Consider the following 21,383-nt stretch of genomic DNA (forward strand, 5'->3'; position numbering starts at 1 on the left):
ACAAACTCATCGCCATGAAGGTCAGATGGTGGGGAGAATATCAGTGTGAGCGAGCAATTGAAGTTCATGGCTTCGCCGTTTTTGCCATTCGTAAACGATAGAAGTGTGGTTGTGAGTGGAAGAACCTCTGGATTTCACCTACGATCGCGCCTCGAGATCCACGAGTGAGAGCGTTTACCTTTTCGCGAGAGAGTGCCCTTTTTTGCCCCTTCTGTTTTACGTTGTATTTAACTGTCTTCTGACACTTCCTCAGACGATCTGCGGAAATGTCTGATTGCTTTTTGGAATTGTCTGGTGGAATGTCTATAAGTTAAAAGGACACGATGAGAAATTTAAAGGGATATTTCAATTTTTGTTAACTACAAATTTAAGTCATTTAAATTTGATTATTTAAATTGAAATTTCAAAAAACTTTTCATGAAAAATGAAAATTTAAGAATTAATTTTTATTTATTTATTTTATAAAGTCACATGTAATTCAATAATCTTTAATCCCATATCGATTGGGTAGGGTAAAGATTGAAAACATTCAAATTGTTTAAAACAAAAACCTTAAAAGAAAATTTTCCTCAGTTTGGAACTCCAAAATTAGATTTAAATTTAAAAAAATATATATGATTTTAAAATAATCATAATAAAAAAATATGTAGGATAAGGTTAAGGACCTTAACAGACTTACAACTTAAGGGGTTATGTAGGTCAAAAAAATACTGAAAAACACCTTATTTTCTCTATTTTCTATTTTTTCAACATAATAATTTATTTAATTTCTTAAGCATATAAAAATGTAACATTTAAACTTTTCAGAAATTTTGATTTGAAAAGCTTCTATTTGAAAAATTCAGCTGTTAGGACCTGATTTTCGAAGACCTTTATTGAAAAAAAATCTTTTCTTTGGACAAGATTTCTCAGAGTTTTGAATTTGAACACAAATCTCCCAAAATCTGAATTTTGTCAGAATTTTCTTCAAAAATACGATTTTTGGAATATTTTCCACAACAATTTTTTCTTGTACAGTAAAGTGTAGTCGAAGTAAAAAAATCTACCGTTCAAGACGAGTACGACTGATTTTTTTTTTAAATTTTGAAATGGAAATTTCAGAAAATGTAGCTAAAACGTTTTACATTTTTATGATTTATAAGCTCGAATTAATTTTTTATTATGTTGAAAAAAGATGTCAAGAAAATATGTTTTTTTTTGTTTGCGTGACCTACGTAACCCCTTAAACCGTAAGTTGGTCGAAAGTTGATGGAAAGGTAGTTTAAATATTATTTCGATTATAATTACACTATGTCGTCTATCGACTAAGCTTCAGATCTGAAAAGGTCCTAAGATCAACATTTGTCCTTTGAATGCGCTGCACTCAGGTCTCCCATTCTATCGTTTTATGTTGATTCCCGTGACGGTAACATGAAAGAGATACAAAACTACCCGCTTTTGTATGTTACGATAAACTGTCTCGGATTTTTGAATTGAAATGGTAGTAAATATTATTGTATTGACTGAAGTAGAATTCTTTCACGTTTCATTTATTCATTGGATGTTTTCAAAACCGATATAACACAAAAAAAATCTGTAAATGACCGGCCTTATCTTCAGAGTACTGAAGATAATTTTGTACCTACTGATCTACTAAGTCGTGGGATGATAAAGAACTATTACAATTAATTTTTATTTTTTATTCCAAGTCGAGATATTTGAGAGCCATACCGAACAATACGGAGCCAAACACGTAACTTCACGACGTCAATAAAAAAAAAACAAAACATGAAAGTCTACTACGTTAAATGTGTATAGCCCCTTATGAAAGAAATTACGATTTTCGGACAAAAAAATATTTCTTTAGCCTTGGTTTTTTTATCAAACATTTTTTTTCGTTTAACAAGTATTAACACGCCTTGATCTTGCTAAAAACTCTACAACTACTCAAAGTCTTGTGTTTTAATGAAGAAATTAATGTGAATACTTTCGCAAAATTAATTGTATTTCCTCAAGACACCCAGTCAAAATACATAAAATCGCCAAAAGCGATAGTGATAGTCGAAAAATGAAATTGTTTCCACATGAATTGCAGCAAAAGTCGTGTCAAATTGCAATTTCACACTCAAATGGCGCCAAAAGTAACTTTCATGGTTCCAGGCAATTTTTATTGAAAAGTAATAAAAACATAGGAAAAATCCTTTTGTCAATTTTCATAATTTGATTTGAAGAAGAATAATCCCTAAATTTGAGAGAAATTTCTCAAGTTTTTCTCTGCATTTCCTCGTTTTTCATGAGCAGTCTCGAGTGGAAGAGTGTAGCCGAGGCATTTGCCCGTGTTTCCCATCGCTTTCTCGTGAGCACGTCAACTGCTGAAGATTTTTACCTGTTGGCCTGACTCGCTCTCGCGCTTCTCGGTCGGTCGGCCACCTTTTCCGGTCAACTACCCCGCGCCAAGAGTTCGCTCTCCACACCGCAAAATGATCACCTCGAGCCCCACAGCTATATCGCATTCTCCGCGAAAAAGCTTATGGGAGAAAAGGTGATATGAAGAAATTTAATGGAAAACCATCATTGAGAAAATCCTGATAGAATTCCCTGATAGGAGGAAAGAAAAATTCTTTCGTATAGGGGATCATTTCGTAACCTCACATGTGGTAACGCCAAAAAAAATCGCGAGGTCAATGTCGGGCGGTTTTTGACCCTAACTCTAAACTCGCTGAAGGACGCTGAAGTGGAAATCTAATGGGCATTGTCATCTATTTAAATCCGAGTTCAGAATCGAGTGGCTCTTTATGGACTTTATTGCCTCAAGCATCGAAAAATCGAGCGAGTGACTCTGACAGGATTACACCAAAAACGATTTGCTGAATATCGAATTAAAGCTGTATGAGATTAACATCTCTGAATATTGAACGGTTTGTTGTCAAGTGTGAAATTGGGTAAATCCTAGGATAAAAGATGTCAAAATTGAAATATCTAATTGATCAGAAAAACAAGTTTTTTTTTTCCTAATGATGTTTATCGAAATTAGGCAGAGGATTAATTTGGAAATTTGTGACGTTTTTCATAGTTTAATATTCAAATACTCCGCCTTGGATAAAGTCATATCGCTTCTTATCCAAAGTTTTACAAAACCTTTGGATAAAAATTCAAGATGTCTTCTTTTTTCTCAAAATGTCGAAAATAAGTTTGGAGATAATTTTGCAGTAAAAGCTATTCAAGGGATCGAAGAAATAGTGTCAGTTCTTGCGGTTGGATAACCTGGATAAAGGGGTGAGCAACCTCAGCGAGTGTCAGAGAGACAAAATTATCCGTGTGAGTGAACTTCTCTTGCGGTGTTCACTCGCCATGACAGAATTCCCTCATCGATTCACACACAACACAGAGCGCCCATCGCTGGAATAAACAGCTCCACGAGGTCAATGGCTCAAAATTGTGGTGTAGCGTGGAATTGGTGAAAAATTCTTCTGAGTTCATCTAAAGTGTCAGCGGAAAATTTCACCGTGAAACACGTGCAAGTTGTGCATTTGCCAGCATGGCGGAAAAACGCCTTCGTCCAAAAAATTTTTCATCAAAATCAAAGCAACTCAATTTTCATGCTCGAAAACTGGAACAAACACCTCCAAATGTGGGAAAATATTATCAATTGAACAGATTTTGCGATGAAATGGACATTTTTTTTTTCGTATAGCCATCTGATCCAATTTGCGAGAATGTCGCGCTGACACAAAATTCAAGGTTAGTCGGGCATTGACGTTTTGCGAGGCGTTGTTTTTTTTTGTCAGTGGGCGCATTTTCGTCCAATTTGGTGTATGTACGAAGAGTTTCCATGTTTGCGTGCTGCTAATTGCTCTTGCCATCTCTCTCTTTTGCCATAAGAACTCGTTTTGCGATTATACAACTTTTGATGGTGGGGGAAGTGTTCTTAACTTTTTCGGCCAACGCGTCATACGCTGCCATATTCTATTTTAATTGTGTTCAGCGAAAATTGGGGCATTTTTCGTGGATTGTTTTGCTTCTCGCACGATAAATTCAAATATATATATAAAAAAATATGACATTCTTTCCGCTTGTGCTTGTTTATCCACTTTTCCACCAAATCAGCCCAATTTTTACAGCAAAAACATTCGCACTGTTTTTTTTTTCAGCAAAATCGCAAACGAGCAATCTCCCAAAAATTATTCATTCAAAATGAAGGACACATCGAAAAGCCGCCATATTGAATTTGTCATTAACCAAAAAAAAAACAAGTCGCCAGGTGTCGAATTGGCCTTGACTTGACTCTCGCGGAAGTTGCGATTGTGGCAGAAGAGCTGGATCGTCCCAAAATGCGAGATGGTATTTGCTTGGCAGGTCATTGGACACAAAAGTAATTGCAAGAAAAGACGTTCAATGGGTTGACTGAGCAACAAAATGCGATCAACGACTCTCAGGGCTCTGACCTTGGCTCTGAAGAGCGCCCCCTCGCGCCCTCAGCCCAGAATCGAGTCAAGGTTCTCGGAAAGTTCAAAGGCCTCCAGAACACATATATTGCGATCGCGCGGGAAAATTGCTGAGAGATCGCGATGGGAGAAATATGTATAATGTAGTATAATAAGAGGAAGTTTAAAGACTCCCTATGTTCAAATAGAGGTTTTTAATGAACACACTTCTGTATGAAAGAAAATTAAAGAGATTTTGTGACATTATTTTGTTGAAATACCTATTGCCTTAATTTCGAAAGCCGTAGTATGATGTATGCTTATTTGAGATTAGAGCTAATGTTTCGGTAAGCTTGTTTAATAATTTGACATTTGTGTCATGTTCTTTTCTAGAACTTATAAGTTATTTTTGTTTAGTTTTCTGAATAATCTATCAATAGTGAATTTGAAAAAAAAACTTGGTTAATAAATTTATGTAAAAAAAGGGTAAAGTATTCTTCGTTCAATTATATTAATTTTTTTCGTTAAGTTTTACTACATTATTTATACAGAATATAACAAAAGCAAAATACTTGGAAGTTTGAATTATCTATTGGGAGATATAGTTAAGCAACTGATTCCCCTCGGTAAGTTTGTTTTTTCTGAAAGAACACTTCGATCGCTCAGAATAAGAAACAAATACCTCGCAGTAGGCACATTTTACACGAGAGCGATTTAAAGCTGAGATTTTACATGCAAAGTATATAATTTTTGAAATTTAAAATCTCTATAACTTTGAAAATAATTAACTTTCAAGTATAATATTATTTACAGGGAAAGTAAAAGGTATAAAGAAGTATAGAAAAAGCGAATCGAGTTGTTCAACTTTCAACTAATATTCTGAGTCATAATGCGTCTACACATTGGGAGCAATTTTCGTCAAAAATTGCGTTTTTGACAGAAATTTGACGTTTCCCCCTACAACGCTGCAGGGAATTTCCTTCAAAGAAGCAATTTTTGAGAAAAATTGCTCCCAATGTGTAGAGGCCAATTAGACTGGCTTTCATAAAACTTGCTAAAATTACTAATATTTAAAAAATAAAGTTTTGCACAACAAATCCTTGGTGATTTTACGTGCCACAAAATTATAAAGAAAAAAATCGGTTTAACGAACCACACTAAACATTGTTAAAAAGTTTTATCTGCTGAGTAAAACTTATCATTTAGTTTTCCATCTTCATTCTTTTCACTGTCTTTTAATAATTTATAATAGAGATCTCAAGAGAAGCAGCCATGCATTATTTTTATCAACTTTTCCCTGCATTTGAAGTCACATAACAATTGCTGCATGAGATTTCTGAGAAACAAATGTAAACTGTTTCTATAAGCAATTTGTAGACATGCGTGATATTTTCTTGAACTTGTCAAGACTATAATTAGCGTGCAAATTTCTTTTGTCAAAAGGGTAAAAATTTAATTATTGCGACACTTATTCTGAAAAAAGACTGATAAGCTTATATTTAACCTTAAAAATTTAGTATATGCTGCAAACTCTTCTTTATTATTATAAAAACAACTTTATGAGTGGTTGTGAGATTCTTATCAATCTCACCTATTAATTTTTGAAATATAAAAAGAAAATCACGATAATTCTTTAAAAAAAAATAAAATGTATTTTCACGAATGAAAAACAAGGAATTAAGTAGAAAAGAAATCATGAAAGGTCTATTTTTCACCCACTATTTATTAGATTAGATCAGACCAAAATCCTTCAGATAAACTATTCTAACATTTCTGATCATTGTCGAACTACTAATTGACTGACTGCAGATGACTAGCATAAGTTATCAATAAAAGCAGACTTTCTCAAATTTGGCATTTAAAACTCCGGCACATCTTTTAGATCAGGACAATGTCATGAAATCAAAATTAATATCCCTTTCTGTCTCACACGTTTTGCAAATGCCTATCGTGTCTATCTCATTCTTTCGTACTCAAAATTCGATTGACCTAAATTGAACTTGGTGTGATATTCAAAAGAAGAAGTGTCCGAAAGACATATGCAAATCGTTTGAGAAGGAAAGGTATGTGAATTTCGATTACATGAAATTTTCCTGCTCTAAGTGTGTCAGAGCCATTAGGACTGATATGTCAACAGAATTCTAGTGAATCAGTTTAAATTTCAACGATATTTTTTTGTTTAACTATTTTTATTAAATTTATATACTCATACTTCCTGTCAATTCCATGAAAAATCCTTAAATATTAAAAATCACAATACAACTAAGAAAACCATAATAATTTCACAACATTGTGATTGACTTGATTTTCGGTAATCATTAAAAAAACTTGAAAACTGCTAACAGACTTTTTTCAAATTTAACTTCCACCCAAATTAAACTAGCCCGTTCTTAAAAGAACCAAACTAGTGAGAGTCTACTGTAGGGGAAAGTACTCTCTTTTCGAACGTTCATACCTTCGATTAATGTGAATTTTCTTTAAATTTTCCGAAGACAAACATTTCTATTAAGTATTAATTAGCTTATTGTCAATTATTAATAATTATATGATAATTAAGTAAAATCTCTTAGGAAAAATAAAAGAAATTCACATTATTCGAAGGCATGGAAGTTCGAAGGGAGAGTATTGTCCCCTATTCCTTTTTCTAAACCGTTATAGTTGATGTCACGCTGTTTGTCCCGGTGACAGCCAAAATCCCGAAAGCCAAAATCCCGAAAGCCAAAATCCCGAACGCCAACATCCCGAGAGCCAAAATCCCGAAAGCCAAAATCCCGAATTTTCAAAATTCTGAAAGGGATGAAATTATATGGAGGAAAATGTTTAGAATAATTTCCTAAGACACAGAAGATTTCCCTTTGCCTCCAGAAAGCGCGGGTACAATCGTGGGAGTAGCTGTGACACTTTTAAGAATTTGGGATTTTGGCTTTAGGGATTTTAGCGTTCGGGATTTTGACCGGGACCCGTTTGTCCGTCCATCCACTATTAACATGCCCCTCATTTTCCCCCAACCTCCTCTTCCCCACCAGAACCATGTTTTTGGGATTGCTCGAAAGCTCGTATTGCGATTTTTTCATTTTTGAATATGTTTTATCAAGTAACTCATTCCCATTTTTTCTGACAAGGGTTTCTGGTTTCTCGGGTTTCGCGATTCAGAAATTGGATTTCTCGGGTTTCGCGATGCAATTCTTGGATTTCTCGGGTTTCGCGATGCAGAAATAGGGTTTCTCGGGTTTCGCGATGCAATTTTTGCGTTTCTCGGGTTTCGCGATGCAGAAATAGGGTTTCTCGGGTTTCGCGATGCAATTTTTGGGTTTCTCGAGTTTCGCGATGCAGAAATAGGGCTTTTCGGGTTTCGCGATGCAATTTTTTGGTTTCTCGGGTTTCGCGATGCAATTTTTGCGTTTCTCGGGTTTCGCGATGCAATTCTTGGGTTTCTCGGGTTTCGCGATGCAATTTTTCGGTTTTTCGGCTTTCGCGATGCAAAAAGTGGATTTCTCAGGTTTCGCGAAGCGTTTCTCGGACAATTGACGAGGGTTTCTCAATATGAGTTACCCCTTGTGTTTTATAGATTATATAGGTGGACATTTCATATTTCGTCCTGATATAAAAATACCGTTGAATCATTCTTAATGTTCTTAATTAATAGTTTTTCAAGATCAAAGGTTAGAGACTCTACACTGAGAGAAATCCGAAAAAGTTAAAATAACATTCCAAAAATGTTAATTTTAACCTGCAGTATTGATCCAAAATCGGTGTAAATATTACCCTTTTTAGGTGTATTAGGGGTTAAAGTTAACCTTTTTCATGTTAATTTTACCCTTAAAAAAGTGTAAAATGAGCATTAAAAAATGTTGATATATTTTTACACCCAAAAATTGTTAAAGTTATGAGGAAAAAAAGTTAATCGCACCTTCTTTTTTTCTTAGTGTAGAGAGAGCGTGTTTCTTAATCGAAGGCTATCATACTTGGGCTCGTTGGAAAGGTCTTGGAATTCCCGACACGATAACTATTTTTATCCGAAATCCCAACTTTTTTTAAGTAATTTAAATCGGTTGATAACCAATAACCGGTAAATCATGCGAAAGTATTTTTGAGGTATAACGTCTAAGTCACGAGTTCGAACACTTTTCAAAGCCTGGGACGCTTTGCCATTCCTTTTTTTTATTAAAGAGTTTTACTTATATTTCCTCGAGAAAAGCAATTTTGATCCTAACGTAAGAAAGTGATCTTTTGGGATGACATTGTAGTTGGATGAGTGTATTCGTATTTGATCCTTAAGGAATTAATAACAGTGAGATTTTTTTTTGTTGAAAATATGCAGAGCCAATGCCAAATAATTTGGCGAGTATTCTCTTGCAAGAGTTTTTGTTAGAAAATCAAACGCAGTCAAACCCAGTATTTGCCCATTTAGCAAATGAAGCTCAGGAGAAAAATTTAATGGGTGTAACGAACATAAAACAAAGAATTTCCGTGCTTTTATTATATCGGTTCTACCATCCTGTATTATTTCATCTCAAAATAATTCAGAGGCTTTATTTGTAATTGGGAAGTTAATTTTGTAGCATTTCTCTATCGAAAAAAAAATATCCTTAAAAATACGGTTACTATTGAGTTTAAACTTGTTATTGTAGTATCACACTTCTACATTAAAATTTTATTGTGGAAATCGTTTAATTTTTTGCATTTTGAATAGTTCAAATTTTAAATATTTAGTGCAGAGGTGTGCAAGAAACCGTTGAAACCGAATTAACGTCAAAATAAGTTTGTTATAGTAGCGTTTTGACCATTGACGTACATGTTTCATTTGACGTTAATTCGGTTTCAACGGTTTCTTGCACACCTCTGATTTAGTGATTGATAGATACATTATAACATATTTGGACGCTGATTAAAGAAAATTAATTTAAATCACATTAAAATTTTAATATGAAAGACTGATAACACCATTCTAGAACTCGGTGCTGAGCTATCAATTCTCAGGTGAAAATTTTAATATTAAATGTTTATGGCGCTGGCACACCTTTTCAATTTAATGAAATTCAATCGATTGAAATTTTACCTCTTACTCTTTCAAACTAAAATCAGATATAGTTGTCTCTTTTCTTTCAAATGGAAATTGAAATTTCAATTTCAATTTTAAATTTCATTTGGCAGAAAGAGACAACTATATCTGATTTCAGTTTGAAAGAGTGAAAGGTAAAATTTCAATCAATTGAATTTCACTCAATTGAAAAGGTGTGCCAGAGCCATTAGTGTCAAAATTAAAAATTTTTGATTGACAGTTGAGCCTTATTCATTTATAATTAAATATATAACCTCATAAAATATTTTAGTTCAACAACCTTCTCTGATTGGCTAAAAATTTAAAAGCAATCAAAATAGAGCATTCTTTATTCTTATATTAAGAGGTTATATTGGAATCTTCAGTATTTAGAAGTTTCAAAAGCCCCCTTAACCCTTTAATGACGAGACACTTTTTACGGACTGAAAATTAACAATAAAAATTAAACTGAGAAACATAATCAATGATAAGTCTTATTACATCTAACCTTAGAAAATCCAACAGAGTCTGATTCGGTGTATTTTTTGCCTCTATGAACAATAGGGACAAAAATAGATCAAAAATTTAAGTAATTTTTCTGATAATACCAATGAATAATATTTTTCGCTTTAATGAAAAATATTACGTATGAGTATTGTAGTTTTTATTGCCAGAAAGGTTTTGCTTAAAAAAAATTGGAAGTATAAAAATTAAATAAAATCAATTATGAATTTGAGAATTTAAAAATTCGCAATTTTTAAGCTTAAATATTTACTACATAGCAAATAGATGGAGACTTGCAAGAAATATTCTAGATTCCTTTAACCTTCTACTTTACAATTATGTACAGATATAAGAAAAAAATAACTTTAGGTAGTCAGGAAAAATTATTTTCTTTATAGGATACCGGTGTTCCAATCGTCCTTAAAGGGTTAATCAGTTTTGAAATAAAATAAGAAACAACTTTAAGTTTATGCATCGTGAAATTTATTTCATTTTTAAATGTAGGGTTTTTTCATGCATGAAAATTTAATATCTTAATTATTATTAAATCTTAAATAACTTAGTTTGAATTAAAAGTAGAAATCACATATCTCCTCTGGACGAAACTTTTAAATAAATAACTCAGATTAGAATGTTATGGAGTGAATCTTTCAATATATAGTTTATTGCTTCCAAGAGTTCGAGAAATAAAAAGCCATAAGTTTTCTGATCAAAATATTGAGTGGGACAAAATCTTTTATTTATTTTATTGAAAACATTTCTCTCATAAGGTATGACGGAAAATGCTTATAAGTTTACGCTGAACGAAACGTTATTGGACATCAATCAAGTCCGTTTGGAAAGTGCAATGTGTTTTATTGGACTTTAGGCTGATTGACTTTTTTCAATGGAAGGTGTTCGATTTGTATGGTAAATTGTTTTATTTAAGTTCATAGATAAAGCTTAGCACCACTTTAGTGCAAGTCAAGAAAACGGTAACGCAAAAAGTGAATTTAAAGAAATCATTACTTTTTTGACATTTCTGTCAATCTACAAAAAATGTTCATTCAAAATTTAATGTCAGTCAGATGCATGCAATTTTGTTGCAAAATCCCGAAAAGCCCGTTCCACGGGGGGCGTGAATGTCTTTCACAGTAAGTGCGTGAGAAAAGGGCCGGGGGCCTGGAGGTGCGTAAAGAAGTTGAGAACTTATGGGTGAAGGAAGAGCGCTCTCGAAAGCGGCGGTCATGAACCCCAACATCGACCGCATTCGCTGAGCGGGCAAAGCGCGCTTTGGCGAAAGATCGATGCACTGTGGAGAAATGTGAATGAACTTTGGAAAGTTGTGTGACTAATATTGGGTTGAAAGTAAATGAAACTAATCGCCACGATTATGTAAAAGACGAGAGTAAGAAGCAGATTGAGAAAATGAGGAAAAAACGTGACTCTGTGTAACTTTTCATCAACTTTTCCTTTAATTTCTTCGAGAATTTCACAGGAAAACAAGAACGTGCAGGAGAGATGTATTTTTTCCACGTGTATGCATGGACTTGAGGAAGTGTCAAAAATGATTAATATTCAAATCACAGTGTCATCAAAAAGTGCAACGGTCACAGAACAATTATACAATATCCCTTCCTTCTCAAAATTAACGGACTCTCTCTTTATTCTTTCACTCTCTTCTCATAAGAATAACCCATTCGATGCTCTTTTGAGAACTATATACATAAGAAAAATGGAAAATATTTTATAAAACTTGGTTAAGTGGCGACACCTACAAATTGATTTCTCACTCAGCTAAGCTAAAAGTTCGTAGATGGCGTTCATAGCTTGAGGTGAAATTTTATTTATTCCCCACTTACCCAATACACCAACACATTGGCGCTGTAGTCGTCTTTTGACCAAAGAGATTTATAATTTGAAATTCCCTCAAAAGATAGGAATTTTCTTCATTTTCCCTGAGAAATCTTACCTGAAATGAGAGAAAAACAAGAATAAAGGTTAAAACCCTTTCAATAGCCCATAAAAATACTTAAAAACTATCATTATCTCCCTCAAAACTAACATTTTGCCCCCCTACGCAAAGTGTGGCAACGTCGAATGTGTCATTAGCATTATGACACAGTGTACATGACACAGATAGTGGTGCGCATGGTGTGTCGTTGACCGATCATAGATGGCCTTGGTTGCTAAGGTGAACCACTCGGTATCTTTTATTTTAAAACAGCCATTTCGGACGCGCTTTTTCCACTCACTTATGTGGAAAAACTCGCACACTCTGTCGATATTTCGCCCGTGGAAGTATGCTGAGCGGTTGGTGACTGAGAGAGTGGGAAAGCTAGCACCTGGAAAATGCTAGTTAGAAAGAGATGCGAGGTCAAAGCGAACGCCAATGGCGGTGTCAATGCACTTGCAGTAGCTGCGTGGCCTCGATCTAAATTCGCAGAGAACTTTAGGCGAGTGGGAAGGAGACAGAAAGAGGGTGGAATGGGAATAGCACCAACTATGCTTATGCTATCAGGGAGTAGGATGAGGAAAAATGGTGGATAATTCAAGAGGACGACATAGAATAGATTGTGACATCTTTTTGTGAGATGATTTTCTAAAATATGCACCATATTTATCCATAAATAAGTCCAGTATTATGCATTTTATTTGCATTATTTCTTTTGTTTTTTACTAGTAAATATCTTTTTCTTTCACCCAAATCATATGCGACTCGTAGTTATTTCTAGAATATTCATGCAGAGAAGTTTCTCGCAATATCACGTTTTTAGTATATACGAGGAAATACTAAAAATAGTAATATAGATAGGGCATATGAAATAAAATAAGATTGGTATTCTACTAAATTTGCTTTTTCATCATTATAAATCAATAATGAAAATCATTACTTACTAAATCTTCAGAAATTACCTAAAATAAAATTCTACAATAAACTGCATTATCACCCTGAGAAAATATTACTTTAAAATTTAATCTGTATTAGCAAAATTCTAGTGCTTTAACTCTTATGACAAACATATTTTGACGAAATTTTGAATTTTGAAGTAATCTACAAAAATATTACGATTTTTGTCCATATTCAAACGATAAGAGACATCGCCTACTTATAAGAAGGGACCCACCCTCCCTCGCATAAATGGACAACATTTGAACATGTTTCACTGTTTTTTTTTTCATTAATTATCTCAAGATTCTCTGAATTTTTTTATTATCATATGCAAAGTACTTAATTATTTTTGTTTTAAAGTTAAAGGAACTTAAAGGCAAAATGTGATTATATAATTGATTATACAGTACGACTCCAAAAGTGTTAACGCGTTTTCTTTTCACATTCTCCCAGTTTTAGAAATTATTAATTGAAGTAACTATAGTTCACTCATTAAAAACATGTTCCAAGTTCATAATCAAAGAATTTAGTTTAAAATTTTGGAATATATATTTCAATTTCACACGAGTTCCCAGAGATGCTACAATTTAAGTGAAGAGAGTAGGTTTCTATCTCAATGAAAAACGTATTTTTCGAGCACACTCAATGGGTTAAGTGGTATAACGCTCAATTTATAAAGCAAAAATCGAATATCTTTTAGCGTGGTGTCACATATAAGATTAATATTAAGATTAATACTTTCTAAACAGTGAGAATGGCAAAAAAAAAAAGACAGCAAGTATTTTATTTTGCCTCTTTCTCGCAATGCCCAGTGTATACAAAGTTGGCAGACATGAAACCACTCGAAAACTGATCGAATCACAGTTGGCACGCATGGAAAATTGCTCGAATTGCTTTTAAGATGGTCCAGAAAGTTTAGAAAACAATTAATATGAAGAGTAATATCTTATTAATCGTATAATCCCCTAGTATAGAATCTAGATTACCAAGAACTTTTCTGACATTAAAAGTGTTTGAATGAAGTGTATACAGTGTTCACTTCATTTGATTTTACGGAGAGTGAGACTGCCAATCTCATCCCTTTGTACAAAAAAAAAGTAATAATGTATATCTCTATGTAATCTCGCTTAGGAGAAATTTACTGCTCTAACTTTGCCTAAGATCATATTCTTCTACTAGAAGGGTTCTCTTGAACCCATATTCTAAAAATTAATTTCGTGGGAATTCTTAAAAATTCAAGGAGAAATATTAACTGGTATTTGCGGCTTGTCAGAATATAAGTCGAATAAATCGATTTTTCTCAGTGAATATATTATACTATAAAGTTAATTATTCCCAAAATTATAGCGGTTTCAAATCTTAAAAATTCTATACTCAGCATGTAAAATTTGAGCTTAAAATCGCTCACTTGTAAAATTGACCATTCGCGACTTATTCGTTTTATATTCTGAGCCGTCGATTTGTGCATTTGCAGCATTTTAATTCTTTTTCTACTGAAAATTTACTCCTTACAACCTAATAAAAAAATACAGTACAGTTACCGTCCTAAAAAAAAGTTGTTTATGGTATAATTGGTTTTATTAAACATTCTTAAAATTATTTTTAAATCGTCTGCTACATTAATCAGCCTATATAAATTAAGTTCAAAGTGAATAAAATCCATCATTCATTGTTTTATTTAAAGGATTATTCATTTTTTGTAAATTTTATAAAATTATCAAAAAAAATTGTTTTTCTCGGTGTCAAAATCTTTGTCGATCTCCAAATTAAAAAAAAAGCAATTATTTTATACTAAAGTAAATATTATTTTCTTCATAAAAATGCAAACTGTAATATTGCATATTAAAATTCTTATTACTAAAAGGACTAAAAGTATGCATAAGTTTTTTTTTTCAGTGTATTCCTAATTGAACTTCACAGTTTGAAATTTCACTTTAACTTTTCAAAACTATGATGGCTGCATCGCAAAAGACTGGCATGCCAACGATCAACTTCACTCCATTTGTCACGACAGCTCTCGTCTGTCACAGACATTTCTTTTATCTTTGCAAATTTTGTGGTTTCTTCGCATTTCCCTGTGCAAATATCTATCAAAATTCATTCATTAACATTGCAAATAGCAATATTCATGTTATTCATACCTCACCCAGCGAAAACAACAAAGTGTGGAGTGAATAAAGTAAATTAGAGTGTCTACAAGAGAGAACACTGCAAAGTGCAGAGCAAAACTCTCTCTTCTGACAGTTTGCAATTGCGCTTTACAGCCTGTCTAGTATATTGAATATAAATTCACTTTGGTATTCCTGTGCAAAAAAAAAATGAGCAAGAGAGTACAACTTGTGCAGAAGAAGTTGGTGGTTTTGAAAAAAGTATATGAACTCAAGTCGACACTTTTTGCTTCACTTAAAGAAAGTAATGTAACTAAAACCGATAAGGAGGAGGGTTGGAAGGAAGTTTTGCGAGTAGCTCAGTCAGTTGGATTGGTTAATTATACGAAAAACTGGACTTTCGTCAGAGATAGTTTGTACTCTGTTTGGAAAAGTCGAACTTTGGTGAGTTCTTCGCTTTTTTTTTCTTTTCGTAGCATAATTTTAATAATGAATTTAATTTTTTTTATCAATTTGTAAAATTAAATTTGAGAAACAAATTTAAACTAATTTAAATTTTTTATCATATTCAATGTATCATTTTTCTAGTTGTTATGTAAACTTAACTGCATTTTCTAAACCCTTAATTCTGAGATCAATATTTATGATTAAGGTTCTTTTGAGGATCAATTTATAAATCTTTTTGATCGAAATTGTAAATTTCTGTTGATATACTAAGTAAATTAGTTTACAATTTTTGTAAATCTGAAAATTATATTAAATTGAAAGATTTTCGTTTTGGGTTATGCCCTAGACACACTTAGGACTTAAGCCGAAAGACGACTTAGTGGAAAATGATGGAAATGTAGTTTAACCATTATTTCTAATATAATTACGCTAAGCCGTCTCTCGGCTAATCCTCATGTCTGTCAAGGCCCTTACTTTCCTAGCATTTTGACAGTTCTCATAAAAATGTCAAAAAACGATTACTCATCAATGATTGCATCAGTGCTGTCTATGAAAGTCAATGCTTCAAGTATAAGCATTATTTTAATTATGTAACTTCTCCTGACAGTTAAACCCCTTTATAAAGATATCATAGATGTATCGCGGAGTACAGCTGGTTCTCTTTAAGATCGTTCCTAATGTATAATTTTACTATGACTTACTTCTACGAAAGGGTATCGTAACAAAAGACTATCCTTAGAGCAAGATAAATTGTAGAAGCATTAACGCTTCTAAGGCTCTTCGCAATTCCTCATAGTTTCTTTGCCCTTATTACCGAGAACCAAATTTAACAGAAGTGAATTTGGACTTAAGAAAATTGAATAAGTCTATATCCTACACATAAACTTATCTCAGAATTGAAGGGAAGATTTCAAAATTGCAATGATATTGCTAATTCTTTAAATTGATTTTTAGAGTAAAAGAGAAAACGTAAAAGGAGGATCAAAACAGAAGTTTGATGCTGTAGATGATATGATCATGAAAATAATTGAAGTGGATCCTTTGTCTGTGGGCAAAGTGGAAGATGTGGCTGATGTTGAGTCAGTTGCTGAGTATGATGTGCCAGAAACTTCAATGCCAACAGAAACTCCTAGCAGAAAAAGGAAAGCCCGAGAAAGTGATGAACACGAATATGACATAGAAGAAAAGATTCTCAATGTGGAATTGATGAGAGTGAAGATTTACAAAGCTAGGCTTAAGTGCCTAGCTTTGGAGAGAAATCTTGGAGTACCTCTTTCAGAAATTACAAAACCATTGCTTGAAGATCCAAATAATGCAGATGACACAAAATTGTTCTTATTGAAGTAAAATAATAAAGCATAATAAAGTATGTCCAAGGACAGTATCTGGAAGACATCGACTTCTTGCATATCATTTATGAAATACACTGCAAAAAAATCAACTGTGTCACGGATGAAGGTGCTAGTGGGGGCGACACTTGTCATCACACTCCCTCCTATTTCAGCTTTCTTTCTGTCTCTGTCGAGCTGTGGCTACAATATGACATTTCTCACTTTTGGCTTCACAGAGTCATTTTTCGCCAAAATGCGCGAAATTGGACAAAGAGGGCGCATTGGGGGGAAGAATGAGCCAGAAAGGAGTTGAGCAAAAATGTGCAAAGTGGCAAAAAAAAGCGTGTTTGAGCTATTTATTAGTGACGAGAGAGTGGAAAAATGTTGCACAACACACTGTGTAAACCCAGCCCAGTGAAGGTCGTGCACAATCCCGAGCGTTCACCCCGAACACTTGGAAGTAGGACGCGCAAAATGATCGACGTCACACTCTCAGAGTTCTCTTTCGCTCTCGCTCGTCCCCTACCACAGACTATCAGATACAGATAGAAGCATATTTAGTCGACCACTTTATATTTTGCTCAAAAAAATAAAATTTAGTAACAACAGAGACTTTCAAACAATTACGATTTTTATGCAACACTTTTACATGTTGTTTTTTTCAATATATTTCAATTTCATTGTTTGGTAGAAACAATGTCGCACAAAAGTGACATTTACATTGTCAGAATTCAGATTTTATTTTGTGATTTAGTTCAAGTTCAGTGTAACAATTTCTGGTCGGTAAGAGGATTTCCCTGGTCAATTCATTACCAGAATAGTGAAATCTTGAATCATCAACACGTTGTAATGAATTAAGGAGAAAAAATCAAGAGAAGTCTATTTTTCCAACAATTTCCTGCTTTATCTCATCAGATCGAAATGCTTAAAATCTTAAGAAATTTTTTCGCCTTAAGCTAATAATTCATGTGAGCTACATATAAGCAATTGTCTCTATATGACCCAGGACATTTAAAGGGTCAAGTTCAAGTATTAAAGTTCTCGCTCTATGATGCAAATGACTCGGGTTCGAATCTTCTGCGCCCTTTAGATCACCAGGAATTTTTTTGGTGTTAGGACAGAATCACATTGACAGTAAAATGCTCACTGTCAAATTCCTCACCGTATTTCGTTGATTTACGCATTTTCATTGCAATTCTTACGCAATTCTCAATTACCGTATTGTCTTATCTCATACTCGGGGGAACTAGGTGAAAATAGAATAAGAAAATTGAATAAATAAAACGAAAATGCGATAAACGGTGAGAAAAAAGAATTATAGGATTTTTTTACTACAGTTTTTCGTACAGTATTTTGCTCATCGTTTATTGCATTTTCGTTTTATTTCTTCAGTTTTCTTATATTATTTTCACCTAGTGTCACTGAGTACAATGTAACGCGATAATTGAGAATTTGCGTAAGAATTATAATGAAAATGCGTAAATTAACGAAATACGGTGAGGGCTTTGACGGTGACGGTAAGCATTTTACTGCCAATGTGATTCTGCCCTTAAAGGTGTTCGAATAGCATCCAGTGAGTTTCACTGTAATTTATTCCACCGGGCATAGGACTAAAACCTTAATCCAGCTTGCGGGAGGGTCTAGTTCTTCTTTTTCATGCTGTGCCCGCATTAATATGGCAAGCCCAGTTACTCTACTCGAGTCGAACAATCCCAGTTACTCCGTTACGCCCAAAACACCCAAACTATCTTTTGCGTTAATTTAAAAATTTGCTCCGATTATCGTATTGAGATATTCATACGGCGTTATCACACTTACACATTAAAATTTTAATGTGATTCACATTAATTGTCGCTTGTGAGGGTCCAAATATGTCATTTGTGTCTTTGAGTCACTTAATATTTGGGGTTTTTCTATTTATTGATAAAGAAGTGGACTTAGCCTGCAAAAAGAAGTTTAAATTTACCTAAAGCATAAATATTTTTCACATTAAAAAATTAAAGAGAAAATTGCATTAATTTTTCGCATTAATGCTATAAATCAATTTATATCACATTTTGCGGGCCAAGTCTACCTTTTTATCAACAAATAGATCAATTTTGAATATAAAATAATTCACACACAAATTACACATTTGTACTCTCATCAGCGGCAATTATAATGTGAATCATATTAAAATTTGAATATGCAAGTGTGATAACACAGATAAACCTGAGGTCTCAAAAGCGTACTCGACAAACTCGACGGCAATAAAATATTTTCATTTTAGCTGTATACTTCATGTGCACAGCACTTCAATGAAAACCTCCTGTGCGTGATGCTATTAATAAATTAGTCTAACTGTGTGCTTAATGAGTGTTACTTAAGGTAACTATTGCTTATTTATTCTCTTCTTTAGAACGCTATAAGGTGCTTACTAGCTTAATGTTTATTTCTGCGCTTTAGTTAAGACACAAAATACGTAAAGTACAGCCTTTTTCGATTTCTCGTAATTTCGATTAAGCCTAGGCTAGACAACCATTCTTGGTGTGCCAATAAATATTCCTCGTGCTGTATGAGTGCTTTCGCAACTTTCAACCAAAAAAAAACCTCTCAGCAGCTCTTTAATCTCTTGCGGCTCAAATTGAAATCCATTTCGCTCTCTTTTGCGTCACTTTCATGCCCTTTCACTCTTTCTTTGTTCGAAAATTTCATTTTAATTGTTTTTCAATCAATTTGAATTGAATTGAAAGTTATCTTTCAAAAAACTTACAAAATTTGTCAATTTTGACATTTCCTGCTTACGCCAAATTTTAAACTATCTTTCTACCGTATAGTAGGCAAAAACAAAACTTGGTCCAATGGTGATTTCGCAGGAAAAACTAAATGAGAAAAAAAGTCGCCCTCGTCTAATTTGACATTCTCCATCGCGCACAAAATTGTGTTATTCAATGTTAATAGTTGTTTGTCTCATTTTCACTCTCGCATCGTGTGTCAATGTGGTGGAGACATAGCGCTATCTCATTCATTTATTCATTCACTATGGAGAATACTATTTCGCTCGCACTTAGCGGTGGCCTTCGTTTCTCTTTCAGTAACTTGCCCGAGTGCGTTGAACTCGGACTGCACGACCTACTTGCGAAGGCGCTGTTGGAAATATCGAGTGCACGATTACAAATCGCCCAGTACACTGTTGTGTGAAATGAGACGGTGTACGTATGTGATCTTTGATGTGAAAAGAAACTGAATCGAAAAAGGCGATATTTTTCGCATTTGCATAATAATTTTGGTTTTAGCAGAAAAAAAACATATTTTTTAAGATATGTTTTAAAAAATATTGTATTGATTGTTTTTTAATTTTCAAAATTTATATTTTTATTTTATATTTTTAATTTATATTTTTTTGTACATAAATCTGGAATACATTTTATCTTCTGAGAGGAAACAACATTGTATCCCTTCTATACCACCTCTGACAAAAAATTTTTAAATACAATTTAATAAAATCACTTTGATTTATATGAAATCACAGAAAATAAATGAGATTTTGGGGTAGCCAGTAGCCCCTGTCGCCTTCTATTACAGTAGGTCCCGGATTTATGTATATTGGGATTATGCTTATAATGGGATTACACAAATATACTTTTGTATTTTAGAGATATCTCTGGAGATTTCCAGTAAAAAGGTAGTCACCCTAAGGTGAAAACACTTTTTGGTTTTGCCCAGAGCTTTCGATCCTGATGGGGATCTTATTCATTGGCTGGAAGGGCATTAAAATTATTTATTTTGCAACTAAATCTTTTTAACATATTATAAATATCGTTTTTTTGGTCAACTTTTCTCAATTCACTCAATTAAATTGTGTCAGAGTCTTTTTTAGGGATCGTGTAGTACATGGGTTTCCGGATCATCACTAAGATTTTCCTTTATGACGAACATTTCTCGCTAATTTTGAACTTTTTGTGAAAATCTAACGGAGATATCCCTCTAAAATCAATTGCGCCCGTTCATCATTGAGAAAATTACACTTGTATATTTGCCTACCATTTAGGAACTAATTTCTGAAATCATTTTTCGAATAACACTAAATGTACTTCTTATTTTTCGATTTAAGTTTTTGGATGGACATAACCAATTATGAACTGTTGTCGCTGAAAATAGCTCGAGAATATTTTGCATATATTACGGCGTTTCAGTAAGTTTTTTGTTTTATTTATTTCGATGTACCGGGCTTTTATTGCCATTTTATACATTGTGTTTCGTGAAAAATGTCCATTCAGACGCTTCAATCATTTGCACCGGGCGGGACTCGAACTCACAACTGTGACAGTCGAGCCGGAGGTCACACCGCCCAGAGCCGAACGTTCTTACCAATTGCACCACGGACTCCCTCGTTTCAGTAAGTTATTTGATAGAATCCCAAAAGTTTTTGACGATAATTGTACAAAATTCTACTAAAATCTATATAGAAAGCAGGTGTAGTCATTTTTTTTTACTTTTTCATATGGGTCAACAAACGATTTCTTCAGAGATTACAGAAATCTAGGTTAGTTTAGTCTTAAAACCATAAAAGTCTAAATTATCTTAGCTAGAAATAAATTTGCTACTTTGATAAAGTAACGAATTTTTAATTATCAACTTTTCCGAAAGATTTAATGATCTACAATTATTAAAAAAAAAACATTTTTAAATTAAACT

General features: G+C 33.4%; 2 protein-coding genes across 3 annotated transcripts in view; one reads left to right on the plus strand and one right to left on the minus strand.

Annotated features, from left to right (window-relative positions):
* The window catches only part of LOC129801966 (ecdysone-induced protein 75B, isoforms C/D), an 85,620-nt gene that overhangs the window by 35,708 nt on the left and 28,529 nt on the right, over window positions 1-21,383 (minus strand). The gene's annotated exons all lie outside the window — the stretch shown is intronic.
* Window positions 14,816-16,922, plus strand: LOC129801967 (uncharacterized). Its single transcript, XM_055847471.1, has 2 exons — window positions 14,816-15,372; window positions 16,330-16,922. The coding sequence occupies exons 1-2, from the start codon at window positions 15,139-15,141 to the stop codon at window positions 16,720-16,722; spliced, it is 627 nt and encodes a 208-aa protein (XP_055703446.1). The 5' UTR covers window positions 14,816-15,138; the 3' UTR covers window positions 16,723-16,922.

The sequence above is a fragment of the Phlebotomus papatasi genome, chromosome 2, assembly GCF_024763615.1.
Source record: "Phlebotomus papatasi isolate M1 chromosome 2, Ppap_2.1, whole genome shotgun sequence".
Classification (NCBI taxonomy): domain Eukaryota; kingdom Metazoa; phylum Arthropoda; class Insecta; order Diptera; family Psychodidae; genus Phlebotomus; species Phlebotomus papatasi.